Below are 21874 nucleotides of genomic sequence, written 5' to 3'. Positions count from 1 at the left end.
CTAGGTCATTCAGGGGTGATGTCAGGAAGCACTTCTTCACACAAAAGGGGAGTGGAAATCTGGAACTCTCTCCCCCAGAAAGCTGTTGAGGCTGGGGGTCAATTGAAAATTTCAAAACAGATTGATTGATTTTCGTTAGGTAAGGGTATTAAGGGTTACAGAACCAAAGCAGGTAATAGAGTTAAGATACAGATCAGCCACGATCTAATTGAATTACGGAACAGGCTTGAGGGACTGAATGGCCTCCTCCTGTTCCTATCTTTGACCCCGGCTCTTTCTGTTGGGAATACCCTGACGTGCTTTGAGAGAGCCTCTGTTATACCATTCCCCACCTAGTATTGGAATGAGTTGATAAATCAACTGAAATATTTCCGGTAGGTTGCACCTGACACAATCTCCTTCAGGGTAATAAGTGACTGAACAAGTTTGGTGTCCACACAGTGAAGAGTGGGGGAGGGAGGAGACCGCAGGAAAAAAGCAAAACTGTGAAAAGGAGAGTAAACAAAACCTGATAGGTTGTAAGTTCCTGAGACACTGGGTGTAACTCCAACCTACGTAAAAGTGTACCATCCTTTCTGAACTCTGCAGGCCAGGTCAATGGAAACATTAAGAGCTGTTACACTTGGAGCTGTCAGGAGCTATTCACCTGCACCGAGAGGGACTTGGAGACTCTGATAAGAAAGGTACTGGAATCCTTTAAGAAGCAAGTGACAAAAGAGAACCCAAAGGCAAAGATGTTTAAATATACTCATCCTTGGCAGGCACTGTGTCAAACAATAGACCAGAAGAGTAAGGTAAGAGCATAAATCCTCCCAGTGTTGTGCTGATTCTCTTTTGTTTGGGCTGTCATTCTCTGATGTGATTGTGAATTTAATAAAATATCAACTCAGCCATGTTCACAAGGCCGTCATGGTGATTTGGTAGAATACAGGTCCCTGCAGCTTATTTTCAATCTCAGGGGAGGGGGTGAAAATGCCAACATGTGCTCTTGCCTTAAGGAGGGAGACAGAAGGGTGGGTTTCTATCAAAGGCTGGCACACTCACCCAGTGGTGGGTTTGTATCGAAGGCTGGCACACTCACCCAGTGGTGGGTTTGTATCGAAGGCTGGCACACTCACCCAGTGGTGGGTTTGTATTGAAGGCTGGCACACTCACCCAGTGGTGGGTTTGTATCGAAGGCTGGCACACTCACCCAGTGGTGGGTTTGTATCGAAGGCTGGCACACTCACCCAGTGGTGGGTTTGTATCGAAGGCTGGCACACTCACCCAGTGGTGGGTTTGTATCGAAGGCTGGCACACTCACCCAGTGGTGAGGCAACGAGCAGCATTCTGCCCTTGGCTTTGGCAAGACATATGGTCCAAACAGCTTCTGAAACAGGATGGAGAGACCACGTATGTCTCACTAAAAATATACAGGAGGAAGAATTTATATTAATGAGAGGAGCCTTCTGAACTGCCAAAGCACTTCACAGCTGATGGACTACTTTTGAAATGTAGTTACTGATGTCATGTTGATAAATGTGACAGCTAATTTGTGCACAACATAAACTCTTACTACCTCGGAGGCAACTAGAGATGGGTAATAAATTTGGCCTCATCACTGTCACCCACGTCCCAGTAACAAATTTTAAAAAGTAAATAAGATAAATGACTCTTCAATCTGTTTTTTGGGGTGATATTAAGGAAGAAATGGAGACCAGGAGATCTCCCTGCTGTTCTTTGACTAGTGTCATGGGATCTTTTATTTCCACCCGGAGTCTCGGTTTAACATGTCATGCGAAGGTTGGCACCTCCGACAGTGCAGCACTCCCTCCCTGCTGCACTGCTCAAGTCTCTGGAGTGGGACCTGAACCCACGACCTCCTGACTCAGAGGAGAGAGTGCTTCCACTCTAATTACTGTCTGGGTAGTTTAATGAGCCTCAACAAGAGTGAGCCTGTCTTTGAAATTCGAGCTCATGTGTCCATGATTGCCTGCTCATAATGGACATAGAGGAATGGGCAGTGCATGGCCACATTTCCAATATGAGCTCCTGCCAAGTGAGGGCCCCCATTGGAAGCACAAGCTCCTAAAATCAGCCCAAATAAATCACCACTTAGCACGTGCAGCTACTCCAAGTGAGCGCAGAGACATTGGAAATGTACACTGAGCAGTCGGAAGAGTGAAATTAGTACAGTCGGGGGAGCATTACTTGATCATAGGATGTGGGCAAGAGTGGTAAGTCAGCATTTACTGCTCATCTGTAGTTGCCCTGAGGCCACTAAGAGTCAACCATGTAGTGTGGGACTGGAATCACATGTAGGTCAGACCATGTAGGGGCGGCAGGTTCCCTCCCCAGAAGGAGATTAGTGAACCAGTTGGGTTTTAGTGATAATTGGACAGCTTTTCATAGATATTGTCTGGTGCCATCCCACAAATTACCAGATTGATTTATTGGATTCAATTTCACAACGTACCATGGTGAGAGTTAAACTCATGGGGGATCATTTTAACCTAACCCGCCCGCCAAGAAACTGATGGCATCAGATCAGACGACCATTTTACACCCTGCTCGGGCGACTGATCTGATCCAGTCATTTTCCCACCTGGTGGGTTGGGCTAACGTTACCCCCATTACCTCTGGGTTGCCAGTCCAGTACCATATAACCTCATTACTGGTCGATGATCACCTTTTCAAAATGTGAAGCACATTCCAGATTGCCGTCTAATTCATAGGAACAGGAGGAGGCCATTCAGCCCCCCGAGCCTGTTCCTCCATTCAATTAGATTGTGACTGATCTGTATCTCAATTCCATTTACTGCCTTTGTTCAACAAGGACATTGAGAAATATGGATCAAAAATCTGTCCATCAGTCTTGAAAGTTTCAACTGACCTCCAGCATCCACAACCTTTTGGGGGAGAGAATTCCAATTCCACTCCCCTTTGTGTGAAGAAGTGCTTCCTGATTACCCTCCTGAACGGCCTGGCTCTAACTTTAAAATTATGCCCCTTTGTTCTGGATTCCCCCACCGGAGGAAATAGCTGCTTTTATCTCCTCTATCAAATCCCTTAATCATTTTAAACACCTTGATTAGTTCATCTCTCAGCCTTCTAAACTCTAGTCTATGCAACCTGTCCTCATAATTTAACCCTTTAAGCCCTGACATAATTCTGGTGAATCTGCGCTGCAGCCCCTCGAAGGCAGTATATTCACTCAAACCTATCCTGATTTAAACGTTTAGATGGGAATATTTTATTATGAAGTTGTGTTGGTCACATTGTGAAACAGGGCCCCGATATTAGCGGGGAGGCAGGATGGCAGCAGGGGGGGGATTGGGCGCTCGGGTAACCCGCCCAATAAAATCTGTCCGTTCCCCACCCGATTGCAGGTAAATTGGAGCCACTTAACGCGGATTCTGGGTTTGCCGTCGGAAAGCTGCGCAGTGGGCGGACTGCACACCCGCATCACAGGCTGTCAGCTGGAGGAGCTCTATTTAAAGGGGCAGTCCTCCAATGGCTGCTCCTGGAGTAAAAACCCACACAGCACATTGGAGCAGCCCAGGGGAAAGGCTGCTCCTAGATTCAGGGATGCCTCACTCCAGGTGCTACTGGATGGGGTGAGGAGGAGGAGGAGGGATGTCTTCCACCTGGCGGACGGGAGGAAGTGGCCTGCCTCTGCCACCAAGGAGGCCTGGCTCGAGGTGGCAGAGGAGGTCGCCAGCAGCAGCAACATCTCCCGCACCTGGATCCAGTGCAGGAAGCGCTTCAATGACCTAACTAGGTCAGTCAAAGTGAGTACACTTACTCATTCTCCTACATTCCGTCTTCCACATCACCGGCCCCACCCCCCAACTCATTCTGCACTGCCCACACTACTCTATCACATCACTCCTCACACCCACTCAAAGCTCATCCTCAACTTACCAGCACTTCCTCACCTCCCCATTACTCACCCCACCACTGCCACTCAACCCAATCCTCATCCAATGTCATGGCTCCGTCTCATACTCACTCTCTGATGCATCTCTTTCACGGTCAGCCTCACCCAAACCAATGCATTCATCGGTTGGCCACGTCACCATCACTCACTCACACGTCTGTACTTTCTCCCCCTATAGGAGAAGAGAGCCCAGAATGCTCGGGAGAGGACGAGGACCGGAGTGGGGCCACAACAAATCATCGTCCTCACAGTCACCGAGCAGGAGGCGCTGGAGCTGAGCCGAACCCTCGAGTGCCTGTCCGTCGGGGACGCCGAGACTGGCACCCCACAAACGTCTGGTGACAGAAGTTTAACATTCAGCACACACAATATGAATTGATGTTAACATGCCTTGCCACCTTCAGCACCTCAACATCTGTGATCATGCTTAATATTGCCTCCTGTTCTCTTACAGGGCCTTCAGCGACCACTGTGACGGCAGAGGGCGATGACTCAGAGGACCTGCCGGCCTCTGGGGGGGCACATCACATCTGAGTGAGCCATCCACCAGTGCAGTTACACACACCTCGGTGGGTTCCCGCCCTCAGTTAGTTGGGGTTGCACGTGGTGAGTCACCACACACATGTGAGCACGAGCAGACACTGGTGACAGGGGCAGCTGTGGAGAGTCCGTGTCGGTGGGCGCACTCCTCTCCAGGCTCTGCTCAGCTGGGCACAGATGCTGAACCCTGGGGGCCATCCTTTAAAAGGAGAATGATCGAGGGGCAGCAGCACATTTGCGAGTTGCTGGAACAGGTGCCACGCGCACTCTCCACAATCGTGCAGAGGATGGAGGAGTCCAACTCCTGCCTGAGTGGAATGGGGGCACAGGTACAGGAGGGAATCTCTGAGATACTGTCACAGGGAAGTGAGGGCATCTCTGAGATAGTGTCACAGGTAAGTGCGGGAATGTCTGTGATGGAGGGAAGGCTAGCCTCCATCGAGCTTCAAGCACGGCTCGCAAATGGGTCCATTCAGGCCCTGACAATGGCCGTTCGGACTCAGGGTGAGCAACTTTCTGCCGCCTTAAACAGGCAGACAGATACTCTGGCACTGGCCTTACAAGGCTTCACACATGTCCTCCAAACTGTCGTCCAGCAGAGTGGTAGGAGTGATGTGGGCCTGGCCCAGGAGAGGGATGATGGCGAAAGGGGACATGGAAGTGGGGACGCCACTCAAGGTGCCCCCACGTCTCACCCGTTGCCCCCCTCTCAACCAGTACCCGCAATGCTGCCTCCTCTCCAGGTGGCCGAGTCTGCCCCAGAACAGGTGCAGGTGGAGCAGTCTCTGGAGGGGCCCTCATGGGCTCCAAAACCCAGAGGGCGTAGGCCCAAAGCATCTAATCAGTCAGGGCATGAACATGAGCAACCTGCCACTACCTCTGCTGCAGCCACAGGGGATGCACCACGTAGGAGTAGTCGGAAGCGAAAGGTGAAGGTTTTGTGAGCACGAAGGGGATGCACAAGGGTGTTTGATGGTTGGGCAGGTTTTTTATTTATATTTGCTTTTTGTTAAATTCACATGAAATATTATTATTGTCACCACTACTGCCACGTCTTGGCCATTCTTGACTGGCTTCTGTAATAAGATCCTTTCATGAGGTTCACCATGAACGCCCACATTTGATGCCACCCATTGGGTCATTCTACAGTGGGTGGATGTGTAGTTACAGGACTGTTTTGTGCAGGGGGAGGGGGTGGGAGAGGGGGCTGGTGTGGCCACTCCTCTGTCAAGGTGGTGAGGACTGGACTCTTCACACTGTCTGATGTTAGGAGAACCGTCCACATATCACTGACTCCCTGGCCTCATGAGCAGCCAGGTGAGCCGCTGTTCTGCCCATGGGTTGCTCCTCCTCCTCTTCCTCCTCCTCCTCCTCCTCCTCCTCAATGTGGGTGGCAGATGTGGATGGGGCCTCCTCCAGTGGCCCCCCTCTCTGTTGTGCCATGTTGTTCAGGACACAACACACGACTATAATGTGTCCCACTCTGTCTGGTGCGTATTGAAGCGCTCCCCCAGAATGATTAAAGCACCTGAAGCACATCTTGAGCAGCCCTACAACATGCTCAATTGTAGACCTGGTGGCGATGTGGCTGTCGTTATATTGACGCTGTTGCTCAGTGATGGGATTCCTCAGAGGTGTCATGAGCCACGTGTGCAGGGGGTATCCCTTGTCCCCGAGGAGCCAGCCCTTGTGGGTGTTCGGTGCGTGGAAGAGGGGCGGGATGTTGGACTCCCAGAGGATGAAGGAATTGTGGCAGCTGCCAGGGAATCTGGCGCACACGTGAAGGAATCTCTTGCGGTGGTCACAGATGAGCTGAGTGTTGATGGAGTGATAGCCCTTCCTGTTGATGAACAGTCCTGGCTCGTGTGGCGGTGCTCGGATTGCTATATGGGTGCAATCGATTACACCCTGCACCCATGGGAAGCCAGCCACAGCGTGGAATCCCACTGCCCTCTCCGTCTGGCTGAGGTTGTCCATGGGGAAGTTGACGTAGTGCGAGGCCCTGCGAAACAAGCCATCGGTGACCTGCCTTATGCACTTGTGTGCAGACGACTGAGAGACCCCGGCAATGTCCCCAGTGGCACCCTGGAATGATCCGGAGGTGTAGAAGTTGAGGGCAGTGGTGACTTTGACAGCGACGGGTAATGAGATGCTGCTCGGCCCAGCTGGGAGCAGCTCGGCATGAAGGAGGCTGCAGATGTCTGTGACTACCTGGCGACTGACTCTGAGCCTCCGCATGCACTGCTCCTCAGAGAGGTCCAGGAAGCTGAGCCTCGGTCTGTAGACCCTGTGGCGAGGGTAGTGCCTCCTGTGACGTCGCTCTCTCTGTTGTTGCCCTCCGTGCTCTTGTGCAGGTGCCTGTGGTGCAGCACTGTGTTGTGGAGCTCCACGTGGCGGAGGTGGACGCTGTGCCTGGCGAGGCTGGTGATGTTGCTCGTCCTCGGATGAAGTGGTGAATGCAGCCATGGTGCCCCCCCATCCTGACGGTGTGAGTTTGAGGGGGTCCGTAAAGTAGGTAAATATGTTTACACAGCAGAGATTTGGGTGGAAAGTAAGAATTTTGAGTGGAAACATAAAGGTGTTGCAGCCAAAACTTTGTCTGAAGTGACAGAGTGCCCTGCTGCAATAAATGAGGTTTCCCCACCTGTAAAATAATCCTTTGTATCTCCCACTGGCTGCTGGCTGAAACACGTCTGTTGCGAGTGCTGACGATCCTCCAAAATTGCACCCCTGTCAAAATGTCTACTCTATCAGGTAGTTCTAGTACTTTATCTGTCAATCTATGGAAATGATCATCCCGCCGGCTTTAATTGCCGGTGGGAGTCCCGCATCCGGGAGACGCGCACCTGGCGTCACTGGAGAACCCAGAAGTCAGCGGGTTGGAGCCTGGTACCGAACCTGCTTCGGATTTCTATGATTTTAAGAGCCCGCCCGCCCCTAAAGCACCTGCTCCGCCACCCGAAAATCAGCCCCCGGGAGTCTGACTATAACAGCAGTTTAGAATATTTAGAAGATTCTATCTTGAATGCTATCTTTACACAATGGTTTTGACACCAAATTCTTACTGGTATCACTTTGACCTTTAGAGCACTGTGACCAAGTCATTAGTTTGAGCATAATCAGGCTGCCAGCATGGCAGATAAGATAAGTGGCCCTGAGGTGGTGTATTGAACACATTGCGTGAAATTCATATCGAAAGTTGGCCTTTTCAGATTGATGATGCCAAATTGTCAACCTGCACAATCGAGGTTTTAATTAGCTAACAAAATGACTTCAGAGCTGCTTTTCAGCCAATCAGACAAAAATGGCAATCTGTGTGTGGAGCCGGAAGATGTAGGAGGGGTTCTAAATGAATTTTTTGCATCTGTTTTCACTATGGAGAAGGACGACGTAGACATAGAAATACGACAGGGGGACTGTGATATACTCGAACATATTAACATCGAGCGGGAGGAGGTATTGGCGGTTTTAGCAGGCCTAAAAATGGATAAATCCCCAGGCCCGGACGAAATGTATCCCAGGCTACTGTGTGAGGCAAAGGAGGAGATTGCGGGGGCTCTAACACATATATTCAGAACCTCTCTGGCCACAGGGGATGTGCCAGAGGACTGGAGAACCGCTAATGTAATACCATTATTCAAGAAGGGGAGTAGGGAAAAACCGGGGAACTACAGGCCAGTGAGCCTAACATCAGTGGTAGGAAAATTATTGGAAAAAATTCTGAAGGACAAAATTAGTCTCCACTTGGAGAAGCAAGGATTAATCAGGGATAGTCAACATGGCTTTGTCAAGGGAAGATCATGTCTGACTAATTTGATTGAATTTTTTGAGGGGGTGACTAGGCGTGTGGATGAGGGTAACGCAGTGGATGTGGTATACATGGATTTCAGTAAGGCCTTCGATAAAGTCCCGCACAGGAGACTGGTCAAGAAGGTACGAGCCCATGGAGTCCAGGGTGCCTTGGCACTTTGGATACAAAACTGGCTTAGTGGCAGAAGGCAGAGGGTGATGGTCGAAGGTTGTTTTTGTGACTGGAAGCCTGTGGCCAGTGGGGTACCACAGGGATCGGTGCTGGGTCCCTTGCTGTTTGTGGTCTACATTAACGACTTGGATATGAATGTAAAAGGTATGATCAGTAAGTTCGCTGATGATACAAAAATTGGTAGGGTGGTAAATAGTGAGGAGGATAGCCTCAGTCTGCAGGACGATATAGATGGGTTGGTCAGATGGGCGGAACAGTGGCAAATGGAATTTAACCCGGAAAAGTGCGAGGTGATGCACTTTGGAGGGACTAACAAGGCAAGGGAATACACAATGAATGGGAGGACCCTAGGCAAGACAGAGGGTCAGAGGGATCTTGGTGTGCAAGTTCACAGATCCCTGAAGGCGGCGGAACAGGTAGATAAGGTGGTAAAGAAGGCATACGGGATACTTGCCTTTATTAGCCGAGGCATAGAATATAAGAGCAAGGAGGTTATGATGGAGCTGTATAAAACACTGGTTAGGCCACAGCTGGAGTACTGTGTGCAGTTCTGGTCGCCGCACTACAGGAAGGATGTGATCGCTTTGGAGAGGGTGCAGAGGAGATTCACCAGGATGTTACCAGGGCTGGAGCACTTCAGCTATGAAGAGAGACTGGGAAGATTGGGTTTGTTTTCCTTGGAGCAGAGGAGGCTGAGGGGGGACATGATTGAGGTGTACAAAATTATGAGGGGCATAGATAGGATGGATACGAAGGAGCTTTATCCCTTCGTTGAGGGTACTATAACAAGGGGACATAGATTCAAGGTAAAAGGCGGGAGGTTTAGAGGGGATTTGAGAAAGAACTTTTTCACCCAGAGGGTGGTTGGAGTCTGGAACTCACTGCCTGAGAGGGTTGTGGAGGCAGGAACCCTCACAACATTCAAGAAGCATTTGGATGAGCACTTGAAATGCCATAGCATACAAGGCTACGGATCAAATGCTGGAATATGGGATTAGAGTAGACAGGGCTTGATGGCCGGCGCGGACACGATGGGCCGAAGGGCCTCTATCCGTGCTGTATAACTCGATGACTCTATGACTTTTCCACGTGGATCCCAAAATGACCAATGGGACGAGTGAGATAAACATGGAAAATAGGAGCAGGAGTAGGCCATTCGGCCCTTCGAGCCTGCTCCGCCATTCAATATGATCATGACTGATCCTCTATCTCAATACCATATTCCTGCTCTCTCCCCATACCCCTTGAAGCCTTTTGTGTCTAGAAATCTATCTGGCTCCTTCTTAAATATATTCAGTGACTTGGCCTCCACAGCCTTCTGTGGTAGAGAATTCCACAGGTTCACCACCCTCTGAGTGAAGAAATTTCTCCTCATCTCAGTCCTAAATGTCCTACCCCGTATCCTGAGACTGTGACCCCCTCGTTCTGAACTCCCCAGCCAGAGGAAACATCCTCCCTGCATCCAGTATGTCGAGCCCTGTCAGAATTTTATATGTTTCAATGAGATCCCCTCTCATTCTTCTAAACTCGAGTGAATACAGGCCTAGTCGACCCAATCTCTCCTCATACGACAGTCCTGCCATCCCACGAATCAGTCTGGTGAACCTTCGCTGCACTCCCTCTATGGCAAGTATATCCTTTCTTAGGTAATGAGACCAAAACTGCACACAACACTCCAGGTGTGGTCTCACCAAGGCCCTGTATAACGGTAGTAAGACATCCTTGCTCCTGTACTCAAATCCTCTTGCAATGAAGGCCAACATACCATTTGCCTTCCTAACAGCTTGCTGCACCTGCATGTTTGCTTTCAGTGACTGGTGTACAAGGACACCCAGGTCCCTTTGTACATCAACACTTCCCAATCTATCACCATTTAAATAATACTCTGCCTTTCTGTTTTTCCTTCCGAAGTGGATAACTTCACATTTATCCACATTATACTGCATCTGCCATGTATTTGCCCACTCACTCAAATTGTCTAAATCACCTTGAAGCCTCTTTGCATCCTCCTCACAACTCACAATCTCACCTAGTTTTGTGTCATCAGCAAACTTGGAAATATTACATTTGGTTCCCTCATCCAAATCATTGATATATATTGTGAATAGCTGGGGCCCAAGCACTGATCCCTGCGGTACCCCACTAGTCACTGCCTGCCATCCCGAAAAAGACCCATTTATTCCTACTCTCTGTTTCCTGTCTGTTAACCAATTTTCAATCCATGCCAGTATATTACCACCAATCCCATGTGCTTTAATTTTGCACACTAACCTCTTATGTGGGACTTTATCAAAGGCCTTCTGAAAATCCAAATAAACCACATCCATTGGTTCTCCCTTATCTATTCTACCAGTTACATCCTCAAAAATCTCCCGTAGGTTTGTCAAACATGATTTCCCTTTCATAAATCCATGTTGACTTTGTCTAATCCTGTTGATATTTTCTAAGTGTCCTGTTATCACATCCTTTATAATGGACTCTAGCATTTTCCCTACTACTGATGTTAGGCTAACTGGTCTGTAGTTCCCTGTTTTCTCTCCCTCCTTTTTAAAATAGTGGGGTTACATTTGCCACCCTCCAATCTGTAGGAACTGTTCCATAATCTACAGAATTTTGGAAGATGACAATTAATGCATCCACTATTTCCATGGCTATCTCTTTTAGTACTCTGGGATGCAGATTATCAGGCCCTGGGGATTTATTGGCTTTCAGTCCCATTAATTTCTCCAGCACTATTTTTTTACTAATACTAATTTCCTTTAATTCCTCCTTCTCACTAGTCCCCTGGTTCCCTAGCATTTCTGGGAAGTTATTTGTGTCCTCTTCCGTGAAGACAGAACCAAAGTATTTGTTTAGTTGCTCTGCCATTTCCCTGTTCCCCATTATAAATTCTCCTGTTTGACTGTAAGGGCCCTACATTTGTCTTCACTAATCTTTTTCTTTTTACATACTTGTAGAAGCTTTTACAGTCCACTTTTATGTTCCTTGCACATTTACTCCCTTGCTCTATTTTTCCCCTCTTAATCAGTCTCTTGGACCTTTTTTGCTGAATTCTAAACTGCTCCCAATCCTCAGGCTTGCTATTTTTTCTGGCAACTTTATATGACTCCTCTTTGGATCTAATACTATCCTTAATTTCTTTTGTTAGCCACGGTTGGGCCGCTTTTCCTTTTGTATTTTTGCGCCAGAAAGGAATGTATAAATTGTTGCAATTCATGCATTCGTTCCTTAAATGTTAGCCATTGCCTATCCACCGTCATGCCTTTTAATGAAGCTTCCCAATCTATCATAGCCAACTCACTCCTCAAACCTTCGGAGTTTCCTTTGTTTAGATTTAGGACCCTAGTTTCGGATTGGACTGCTTCACTTTCCATCTTAATGAAGAATTCTATCATGTTATGGCCACTCTTCCCTAAAGTACCCTGCACAACAAGATTATTAATTAACCCCTTCTCATTGCATAATGCCTAATCTAGGATAGCCTGTTCCCTGGTTGGCTGCTCAACGCACTGGTCTAAAAAACCATCTCGTACACACTCCAGGAATTCATCCTCCGCAGTATTATTGCTAATTTGGTTTGACCAGTCTATATGTAGATTAAAGTCACCCATGATTACTGTAGTACCCTTGTTACATGCATCTCTAATTTCCTGTTTGATGCCGTCCCCAACATTACCACTACTGTTTGGAGACCTATAGACAACTCCCACCAGTGTTTTCTGCCCCTTGGTGCTTCTTAACTCCACCCAGACTGATTCTACATCTTGATTTTCTGAGCCAATATCCTCTCACTATTGCTCTGATTTCATCCTTTACTAACAATGCCACCCCACCTCCTTTTCCTTTTTGCCTGTCCTTTCTAAATATCAAATATCCTTGGATATTCAGCTCTCAGCCTTGGTCACACCGCAGCCATGTCTCCGTAATCGCAATTATATCATATCCATTTACATCTATTTTCACTGTTAATTCGTCTTTCTTATTACGAATTCTTCATGCATTCAGATACAGTGCCTTTAGATTTGTCTTTTTAACATTTTGAGACATCTTAACATTTTTTTGTACTATGGCCCTATTTATCTTACCACCATTTTTTCTTACCTGGACCCTATTTGTTGTCTTTTGATGGTACGCTCTGTCTCTTCCTGACACAATCTGGTTATCCTGACCCCAATCACTTTCCTGCATTGTTACTTTGTCTTTTCTCTTTAGCATTCTAGATTTCTCTCCACCGGAACCATCCCTAGTGGAGAGAAATCTTAGTTTAAAGCCCTATCTACCTCCCTAGTTATTCGATTCACTAGAACTCTGGTCCCAGCATGGTTCAGGTATAGTCCGTCCCAATGGAACAGCTCTCTCTTTCCCCAGTACTGGGGCCAGTGCCCCACAAGGTAGGGGAGAAATGGAGCAGTTCGAATAGTGTAGGTCAGTTGTAAAAAAATAAACTTGAATCAATAAAATAGAAGAGAATAAGAGGTAAAATCAAAGGTACAATGAGCAGAAAGTGTTTATATTCTGAGTGGGATCCACATTACGGTATTAAAGGCTTTGCTTCAGCGTCTGTACCTGGACTAAGAACTTTAAAACAATGGGTAGCCACAGTAACATATCATTTCCGAGAACTACTGGCAGTCCATGGGTTGAAATCAATGTTCAATAAAAGCACAGAATCCAAAATCAACACACTTAATCCAGCTCCAGTGAGAGCCACCTTAATACATCTACCAGTGTAGTGAGGATCCAGCTAAAGCAAACAAAGCAAGGCCAAACCCAACATATAACACCGTGCCCCCCAAACCCAACATACAACACCGTGCCCCCCAAACCCAACATATAACACCGTGCCCCCCAAATCCAACATACAACACCGTGCCCCCCAAACCCAACATATAACACCATGCCCCCCAAACCCAACATACAACACCGTGCCCCCCAAACCCAACATACAACATCGTGCCCCCCAAATCCAACATACAAAACCGTGCCCCCCAAACCCAACATATAACACCATGCCCCCCAAACCCAACATACAACACGGTGCCCCCCAAACCCAACATATAACACCATGCCCCCCAAACCCAACATACAACACCGTGCCCCCCAAATCCAACATACAACACCGTGCCCCCCAAACCCAACATATAACACCATTCCCCCCAAACCCAACATACAACACGGTGCCCCCCAAACCCAGCATACAACACGGTGCCCCCCAAATCCAACATACAGCACTGTGCCCCCCCAAACCCAACATACAACACGGTGCCCCCCAAACCCAGCATACAACACGGTGCCCCCCAAATCCAACATACAGCACTGTGCCCCCCCAAACCCAGCATACAACACGGTGCCCCCCAAATCCAACATACAGCACTGTGCCCCCCCAAACCCAACATACAACACTGTGCCCCCCAAACCCAACATACAGCACTGTGCCCCCCCAAACCCAACATACAACACCGTGACCCCCAAACCCAACATACAACACCATGCCCCCCAAAATCCAACATACAACACGGTGCCCCCCAAACCCAACATACAACACCGTGACCCCCAAACCCAACATACAACACCGTGACCCCCAAACCCAACATACAACACCATGCCCCCCAAAATCCAACATACAACACGATGCCCCCAATCCCAACATACAACACAGTACCCCCAAAACCCAACATACAACATGGTGCCCCCCAACCCCAATACACAGCACAGTGCCCCCAAAATCAACATACAGCACGGTGCCCCCAAAATCAACATACAGCACGGTGCCCCCAAAATCAACATACAACACCGTGCCCCCCAAACCCAACATACAATACAGTGCTCCCCAATCCCAACATACAACACGGTACCCCCCAATCCCAACATCCAACACGGTGCCCCCCAAAACCCAACATACAACATGGTACCCCTGAAACCCAACATATAACACCATGCCCCCCAAACCCAACATACAGCACAGTGCCCCCCCAAACCCAACATACAGCACTGTGCCCCCCAATCCCAACATACAACATGGTGCTCCCCAAACATAACATGCAGCATGGTGCCCCCCAACCCCAATACACAGCACAGTGCCCCCAAAATCAACATACAGCACGGTGCCCCCAAAATCAACATACAGCACGGTGCCCCCCAAACCCAATACACAACATCATGCCCCCCAAACACAACATACAACATCATGCCCCCCAAACACAACATACAGCATGGTGCCCCCCAAACCCAACATACAACATGGTGCCCCCCAAACCCGACATACAACACAGTGCCCCCCAAACCCAACATACAGCACAGTACCCCCCAAACCCAACATACAACAGTGCCCCCCAAACCCAACATACAGCACAGTACCCCCCAAACCCAACATACAGCACAGTGCCCCCCAAACCCAACATACAACACCATGCCCCCCAAAATCCAACATACAACACGGTGCCCCCCAAACCCAACATACAACACCGTGACCCCCAAACCCAACATACAACACCGTGACCCCCAAACCCAACATACAACACCATGCCCCCCAAAATCCAACATACAACACGATGCCCCCAATCCCAACATACAACACAGTACCCCCAAAACCCAACATACAACATGGTGCCCCCCAACCCCAATACACAGCACAGTGCCCCCAAAATCAACATACAGCACGGTGCCCCCAAAATCAACATACAGCACGGTGCCCCCAAAATCAACATACAACACCGTGCCCCCCAAACCCAACATACAATACAGTGCTCCCCAATCCCAACATACAACACGGTACCCCCCAATCCCAACATCCAACACGGTGCCCCCCAAAACCCAACATACAACATGGTACCCCTGAAACCCAACATATAACACCATGCCCCCCAAACCCAACATACAGCACAGTGCCCCCCCAAACCCAACATACAGCACTGTGCCCCCCAATCCCAACATACAACATGGTGCTCCCCAAACATAACATGCAGCATGGTGCCCCCCAACCCCAATACACAGCACAGTGCCCCCAAAATCAACATACAGCACGGTGCCCCCAAAATCAACATACAGCACGGTGCCCCCCAAACCCAATACACAACATCATGCCCCCCAAACACAACATACAACATCATGCCCCCCAAACACAACATACAGCATGGTGCCCCCCAAACCCAACATACAACATGGTGCCCCCCAAACCCGACATACAACACAGTGCCCCCCAAACCCAACATACAGCACAGTACCCCCCAAACCCAACATACAACAGTGCCCCCCAAACCCAACATACAGCACAGTACCCCCCAAACCCAACATACAGCACAGTGCCCCCCAAACCCAACATACAACACAGTGCCCCCCAAACCCAACGTAAAACACAGTGCCCCCCCAAACCCAATACACAACATCATGCCCCCCAAACACAACATACAACACCGTGCCCCCCAAACCCAACATACAACATGGTGCCCCCCAAACCCGACATACAACACAGTGTCCCCCAAACCCAACATACAACATGGTGCCCCCCAAACCCGACATACAACACGGTGCCCCCCCACCCAACATACAACACAGTGCCCCCCAAACCCAACATACAACACGGTGCACTCCAATCCCAACATACAACACGGTGCCCCCCCACCCAACATACAACACAGTGCCCCCCAAACCCAACATACAACACGGTGCACTCCAATCCCAACATACAACACGGTGCTCCCCAAACCCAACATACAACACGGTGCCCCCCAAACCCAACATACAACACGGTGCCCCCCAAACCCAACATACAACATGGTGCCCCCCAAACCCGACATACAACACAGTGTCCCCCAAACCCAACATACAACATGGTGCCCCCCAAACCCAACATACAGCACAGTACCCCCCAAACCCAACATACAACAGAGCCCCCCAAACCCAACATACAACACGGTGCCCCCCAAACCCAACATACAACACAGTGCCCCCCAAACCCAACATACAACACAGTGCCCCCCAAACCCGACATACAACACGGTGCTCCCCCACCCAACATACAACACAGTGCCCCCCAAACCCAACATACAACACGGTGCACTCCAATCCCAACATACAACACGGTGCCCCCCCACCCAACATACAACACGGTGCTCCCCAAACCCAACATACAACACGGTGCCCCCCAAACCCAACATACAACACGGTGCTCCCCAAACCCAACATACAACACGGTGCCCCCCAAACCCAACATACAACACCATGCCCCTCAATCCCAACAGACAACATGGTGCCCCCCAAAACCCAGCATACAACATTGTGCCCCCCCAAACCCAACATACAACCCTGCTCCCCAAACATAACATATAACACGATGCCCCCAAACCTAACATACAACAGGGTTCTCCCCAAACCAAACATACAGCACGTTACCCCCCAAATCGAACATACAGCACGGTACCCCCCAAACCCAACATACAGCACGGTGCCCCCCAAACCCAACATACAGCACGGTACCCCCCAAACCCAACATACAGCACGGTACCCCCCCAAACCAAACATACAACACGGTGCCCCCAAAGCCAATGTACAACACAGTGCCCCCCAAACCCAACATGCAGCATGGTGCCCCCAACCCCAATACACAGCACAGTGCCCCCAAAATCAACATACAGCACGGTGCCCCCAAAACCAATATAGAACCCGGTGCTCCCCAAACCCAATATACAACACAGTGCCCCCCCAAACCCAATATACAGGAGAGTGCCCCCCAAACCCAATATGCAACACAGTGCCCCCCCAAACCCAATATGCAACACAGTGCCCCCCCAAACCCAATATACAGGAGAGTGCCCCCCAAACCCAATATGCAACACAGTGCCCCCCCAAACCCAATATACAACACAGTGCCCCCCAAACCCAATATACAGGAGAGTGTCCCCCAAACCCAATATACAACACAGTGCCCCCAAACCCAATATTTTCCAAATGGTGCACGCCAAACCCAACATACAACATGGTGCCCGCCAAATCAAATTTACAACACGGTGCACTCAAACCCAACATACAACACAGTACCCCCCAAATCCCAATACACAGCACAGTGCCCCCAAAACTAACATACAGCACGGTGCCCCCAAAACCAATATAGAACACGGTGCCCCCCAAACTCAACATACAACATGGTGCCCCCCAAACCCAATAGATAACATGGTGCCCCCAAACCCAACGTACAACACAGTGCTAGTTACTGTTGTAGTGTAGGAAACAGGGCAGCTAATTGGCACACAGCAAGATCCCACAAACTGCAATGCGATAATGACCAGATCATCTGTTTTAGTGCTGTTGGTTTAAGGGAAAAATTTTGGCCAGGACACCAGAGGTGGGGGGTGGCGGGGGGTGCCTCTCCTGCTCTTCTTCGAATAGTGCCATGGGATCTTTTACGTCCACCTGAGAGGGCAGACAAGGCCTCGGTTTAATGTCTCATCCAAAAGGTGGCACCTCTGGCAGTGCCCCCAAAACTCATGAATACAGTGGCAGTGTTAAGTCATGATGTGATCTTAAGCCAGTCTATTGGTTGACGGACAGCCTGACACTCCTGTCCCAATTGAGTCACAGATATGGGTAGGTTTCTAGCTGTGTAAGGCCATATTAACCCAACCACATCCACTGGGTCTTCCAGTTTCCTTTCAAACTCAAGATTGCTGTGACATTTGCACAATTACATCAAATATAAAGCTGAAGCCATGGGTGAGGCAGCAAAGCTCAAGGCACCTGACTGATACGGCCACCGGGAGGGTCCCAGGTATATAATAAACAGCGAGAGTTTCACTATGTCAGAAGTTGCAGTATCAGGCCTTTTATGTCAGGTGAGGCAGCTGAGTGTCTCTGACTCACTCTATTGGAATGGAGAAATAATGAAGTCAAACTCACTTTCAGTTATCAGGTCAAAGTAAGGTAGCCACAATCTTGACATTAGACAGGAGTTTTATGGCGTCTAGTCCAGGAGTGTCCAAGCTTGGTCTTTGTGGGTCACACCACTGACCCTCACAGGCCATGTGGTCATTGTATTCCTTGAGATTGTGCTCAGCGATGCCCTCCACCGCTGATCCCACTGGACCTTGTGGGGTCAGCAGGAGGGCAGCCAGAAGTATTGGGCAGTTGTGTCAAGTATATCTCCAGGGCCCTCCTGTGCCGGGGGGGGCGGGGAGTGGGGGAAGGGGGGAGGAGGGGTGCCCAGGCAGCTCAGAGTCATTCAATGCAAGTTAGAGAAATTCAAACACAAGGGAGGAATATCTGGATAGTTTACTCCAGTGCACAGTCACACCACGTAGAGAGTTACAAGTTTAGGAAGAGTGACTGAGAGTCAACAACAACAACTTGCATTTATATAGCGCCTGTAACGTAGTAAAACGTCCCAAGGTGTTTCACAGGAGCGATTATCAACAATATTTGACACGAGCTACATAAGGAGATATTAGGGCAGGTGACCAAAAGCTTGGTCAAAGAGGTAGGTTTTGAGGAGCATCTTAAAGAAAGAGAGAGGGGTGGAGAGGCAGAGAGGTTTAGGGAGGGAATTCCAGAGCTGAAGGCCTAGGCAGCTGAAGGCACGGCCGCCAATGGTGGAGCAATGAAAATTGGGAATGTGCAAGAGGCCAGAATTGGAGGAACACAGAGATCTCAGAGGGTTGTAGGGCTGGAGGAGGTTACAGAGATATGGAGGGACAAGGCCATGGAGGGATTTGAAAACAAGGATGAGAATTTAAAAATCGAGGTGTTCCCGTACCGGGACGGGAGCCAATGTGCCGGGAGCAGGGTAAGGGGAATCTAGTGGAGGCAGGGAAGGAGGGATTACAGAACCTGGTGCTGCCCAACAGGTACGGTGTACTCGCTATCTGTAGGGATAAGGAGGAAGGTCACAGGGAGGATGGTCAGAATGTTAACCATGGCACTGTGGAGCATGAGACAGTTCGGGGACAGGGTAGGGGGAGGGAAAGAGGAGCAGGATAGAAAGGTTGTAGATATAAGGGATTCGATAATTAGGGGAAATAGACATTATCCTCTGTGATCGCAATTGAAAGTCCAGGAGGGTACACTTCTATTCGGCTGGAAAGGAACCTGGAAGGGAAGGGGACCCAGTTGTTGTGGTCCATGTCGGGACCAACAACATGGGCAAGAACAGGGAGAAGGTCCTGCTGAGAATATCAGGAGCTAGGGACCAAATTAAAAAGCAGGGCCTCGTGGGTGGTAATCTCAGGATTATTACCCGAGCCATGTGCTAATTGGCATAAGGGTAAACAGATCAGGAAGGTGAATACGTGGCTGAAAGACTGGTGTGGGGAGGAGGGGTTCCATTTCATGGGTCACTGGCACCAGTACTGGGTCAGGAAGGAGCTGAACCACTGGGACAGGCTCCACCTGAACCAGGCTGGGACCAGAGTCCTAGTGGAAAGGATAATAGGACTGTAAATAGAACTTTAAATTAAAAAAGGGTGGATGTAATGATAACCTAAAGATATAAAAAAAGGCGATAAGGGCAAAGATCAGAGTTCAAAAGGAGATAAAGATAATATAAATTCTCCAGGAACAAAACAGATTAAAAGGAAGTAATAATAAAATACCTGTTAAAAATAAACAGGAGAGAGAATAAATAGAAAGGATATTAGATTGCACAGAGCATCAGCAACAAAAAGAGCAGGAACGACACCATCGGGGTGTACGGGCAGGCTGGGGATAGTTACCCAAATCAGAGTTGTGTACACGATGAACGTAGCATGAGGAATACAATAAGTGAGTTAGAGGCACAAACTCAGCTCAAAGGGTGTGATGTAATAGCAATTACAGAGACCTGGCTACAAGATGGGCCAGACTGGGAGCTAAATATTCCAGGCTATCGGATCTTTAGAAAGGACGGAGAAATTGGGAAAGGAGGGGGAGTAGTAATATGATAAAAGACACAATCACAGCAGTTGAAAGAAATGATTTCAGTGAGGGTGAGCTGGCAGTGGGAACAGTATGGGTAGAACTAAGGAACAGTAAAGGATGTAAGACTCTGGTGGGAGTTATCTACAGACCTTCTGATAGTAGTGATGTTGGAGGGATGTATAAATACAGAGACCAGGGAAACATGTCGCAGAAGCAGTGTAATTATAATGGGAGATTTTGATTTTCACATAGACTGGGAGAAGCAGAACAGCTCAACTAACGATGAGTAACAAAGCAGAATGAGTTAACAATCTGACAGTATGGGAACTTCTTGCAAACTGTGACCATGATTGAATTTGATATCAGGGTTGAGAGGGAGAAGGGAGAGTCACAAACCAAGGTTTTAAATTTAAATAAGGCAAACTTTGAAGGGATGAGAAATAAAATTGAGCACAGTAAACTGGTCTGAGGTGTTAAAGGGTAAACCACAGACAAACAGTGGGAAGTATTTAAGGAAGTATTTGGTACGATACAAATCCAGTACATACCCCTAAAAGGGAAAGGCTCCACTTGTGCAGTTAAGCAATCACGGTCAACGAGTGAGGTAAGGGACAGCATCATGTTAAAGGAAAAGGCTGACACAAATGCAAGGAAAAGTGGAAATCCAGCAGACTGGGAAAGTTATAAAAAGCAAGGGATACAAAGAAAGTAATGAGGTGCAAAAAAGGAATATGGAAAAGACTTGCAAGGGATATCAAAGCTAACAGTAAAAGTTTTTATAAATATTGAGAGAGAATGGTAAAGGAGAATGTGGGCCCATTAAAGACAGATACAGGTGAGACTATAACATAGAGTCATAGAGTTATACAGCACGGATAGAGGCCCTTCGGCCCATCGTGTCCGCGCCGGCCATCAAGCCCTGTCTACTCTAATCCCATATTCCAGCATTTGGTCCGTAGCCTTGTATGCTATGGCATTTCAAGTGCTCATCCAAATGCTTCTTGAATGTTGTGAGGGTTCCTGCCTCCACAACCCTTTCAGGCAGTGAGTTCCAGACTCCAACCACCCTCTGGGTGAAAAAGTTCTTTCTCAAATCCCCTCTAAACCTCCTGCCTTTTACCTTGAATCTATGTCCCCTTGTTATAGAACCCTCAACGAAGGGAAAAAGCTCCTGAGTATCCATCCTATCTATGCCCCTCATAATTTTGTACACCTCAATCATGTCCCCCCTCAGCCTCCTCTGCTCCAAGGAAAACAAACCCAATCTTCCCAGTCTCTCTTCATAGCTGAAGCGCTCCAGCCCTGGTAACATCCTGGTGAATCTTAACGGATAATAAGGTCATGGCAGACTTATTAAATGAATACTTTATATCCGTTTTCACAGTGGAGGAAGAGGATAAAATACCAGCGGTACAAGAGAACCTAAAACTAAGTCAAGGGGAGGAACTTAGTGGATTTAACATAAGTGCAAAAATGGTACAGGAGAAAATAATGGGACTTATGATAAACAAATCTCCAGGACCCGATGATTACCACTCCAGAGTATTAAA

General features: G+C 48.6%; 1 protein-coding gene across 3 annotated transcripts in view; it reads left to right on the top strand.

The window, feature by feature from the left end:
* The first annotated feature begins 474 nt into the window (after positions 1-474).
* Positions 475-21874, top strand: part of LOC137299336 (A-kinase anchor protein 2-like) — a 113621-nt gene continuing 92221 nt past the window's right edge. Inside the window, exon 1 of one of the 3 annotated variants that reach the window (XM_067967999.1) lies at positions 475-794. In XM_067967999.1, coding sequence (XP_067824100.1) covers positions 735-794 — 60 coding nt within the window. In that variant the 5' untranslated portion in view covers positions 475-734. The remainder of the gene's footprint in view (positions 795-21874) is intronic. The other 2 variants (XM_067967998.1, XM_067967997.1) reach the window with 2 other exon arrangements.

Source organism: Heptranchias perlo, chromosome 29, assembly GCF_035084215.1.
Source record: "Heptranchias perlo isolate sHepPer1 chromosome 29, sHepPer1.hap1, whole genome shotgun sequence".
Taxonomy (NCBI): domain Eukaryota; kingdom Metazoa; phylum Chordata; class Chondrichthyes; order Hexanchiformes; family Hexanchidae; genus Heptranchias; species Heptranchias perlo.
This window is presented reverse-complemented; position numbering and strand designations above follow the sequence as displayed.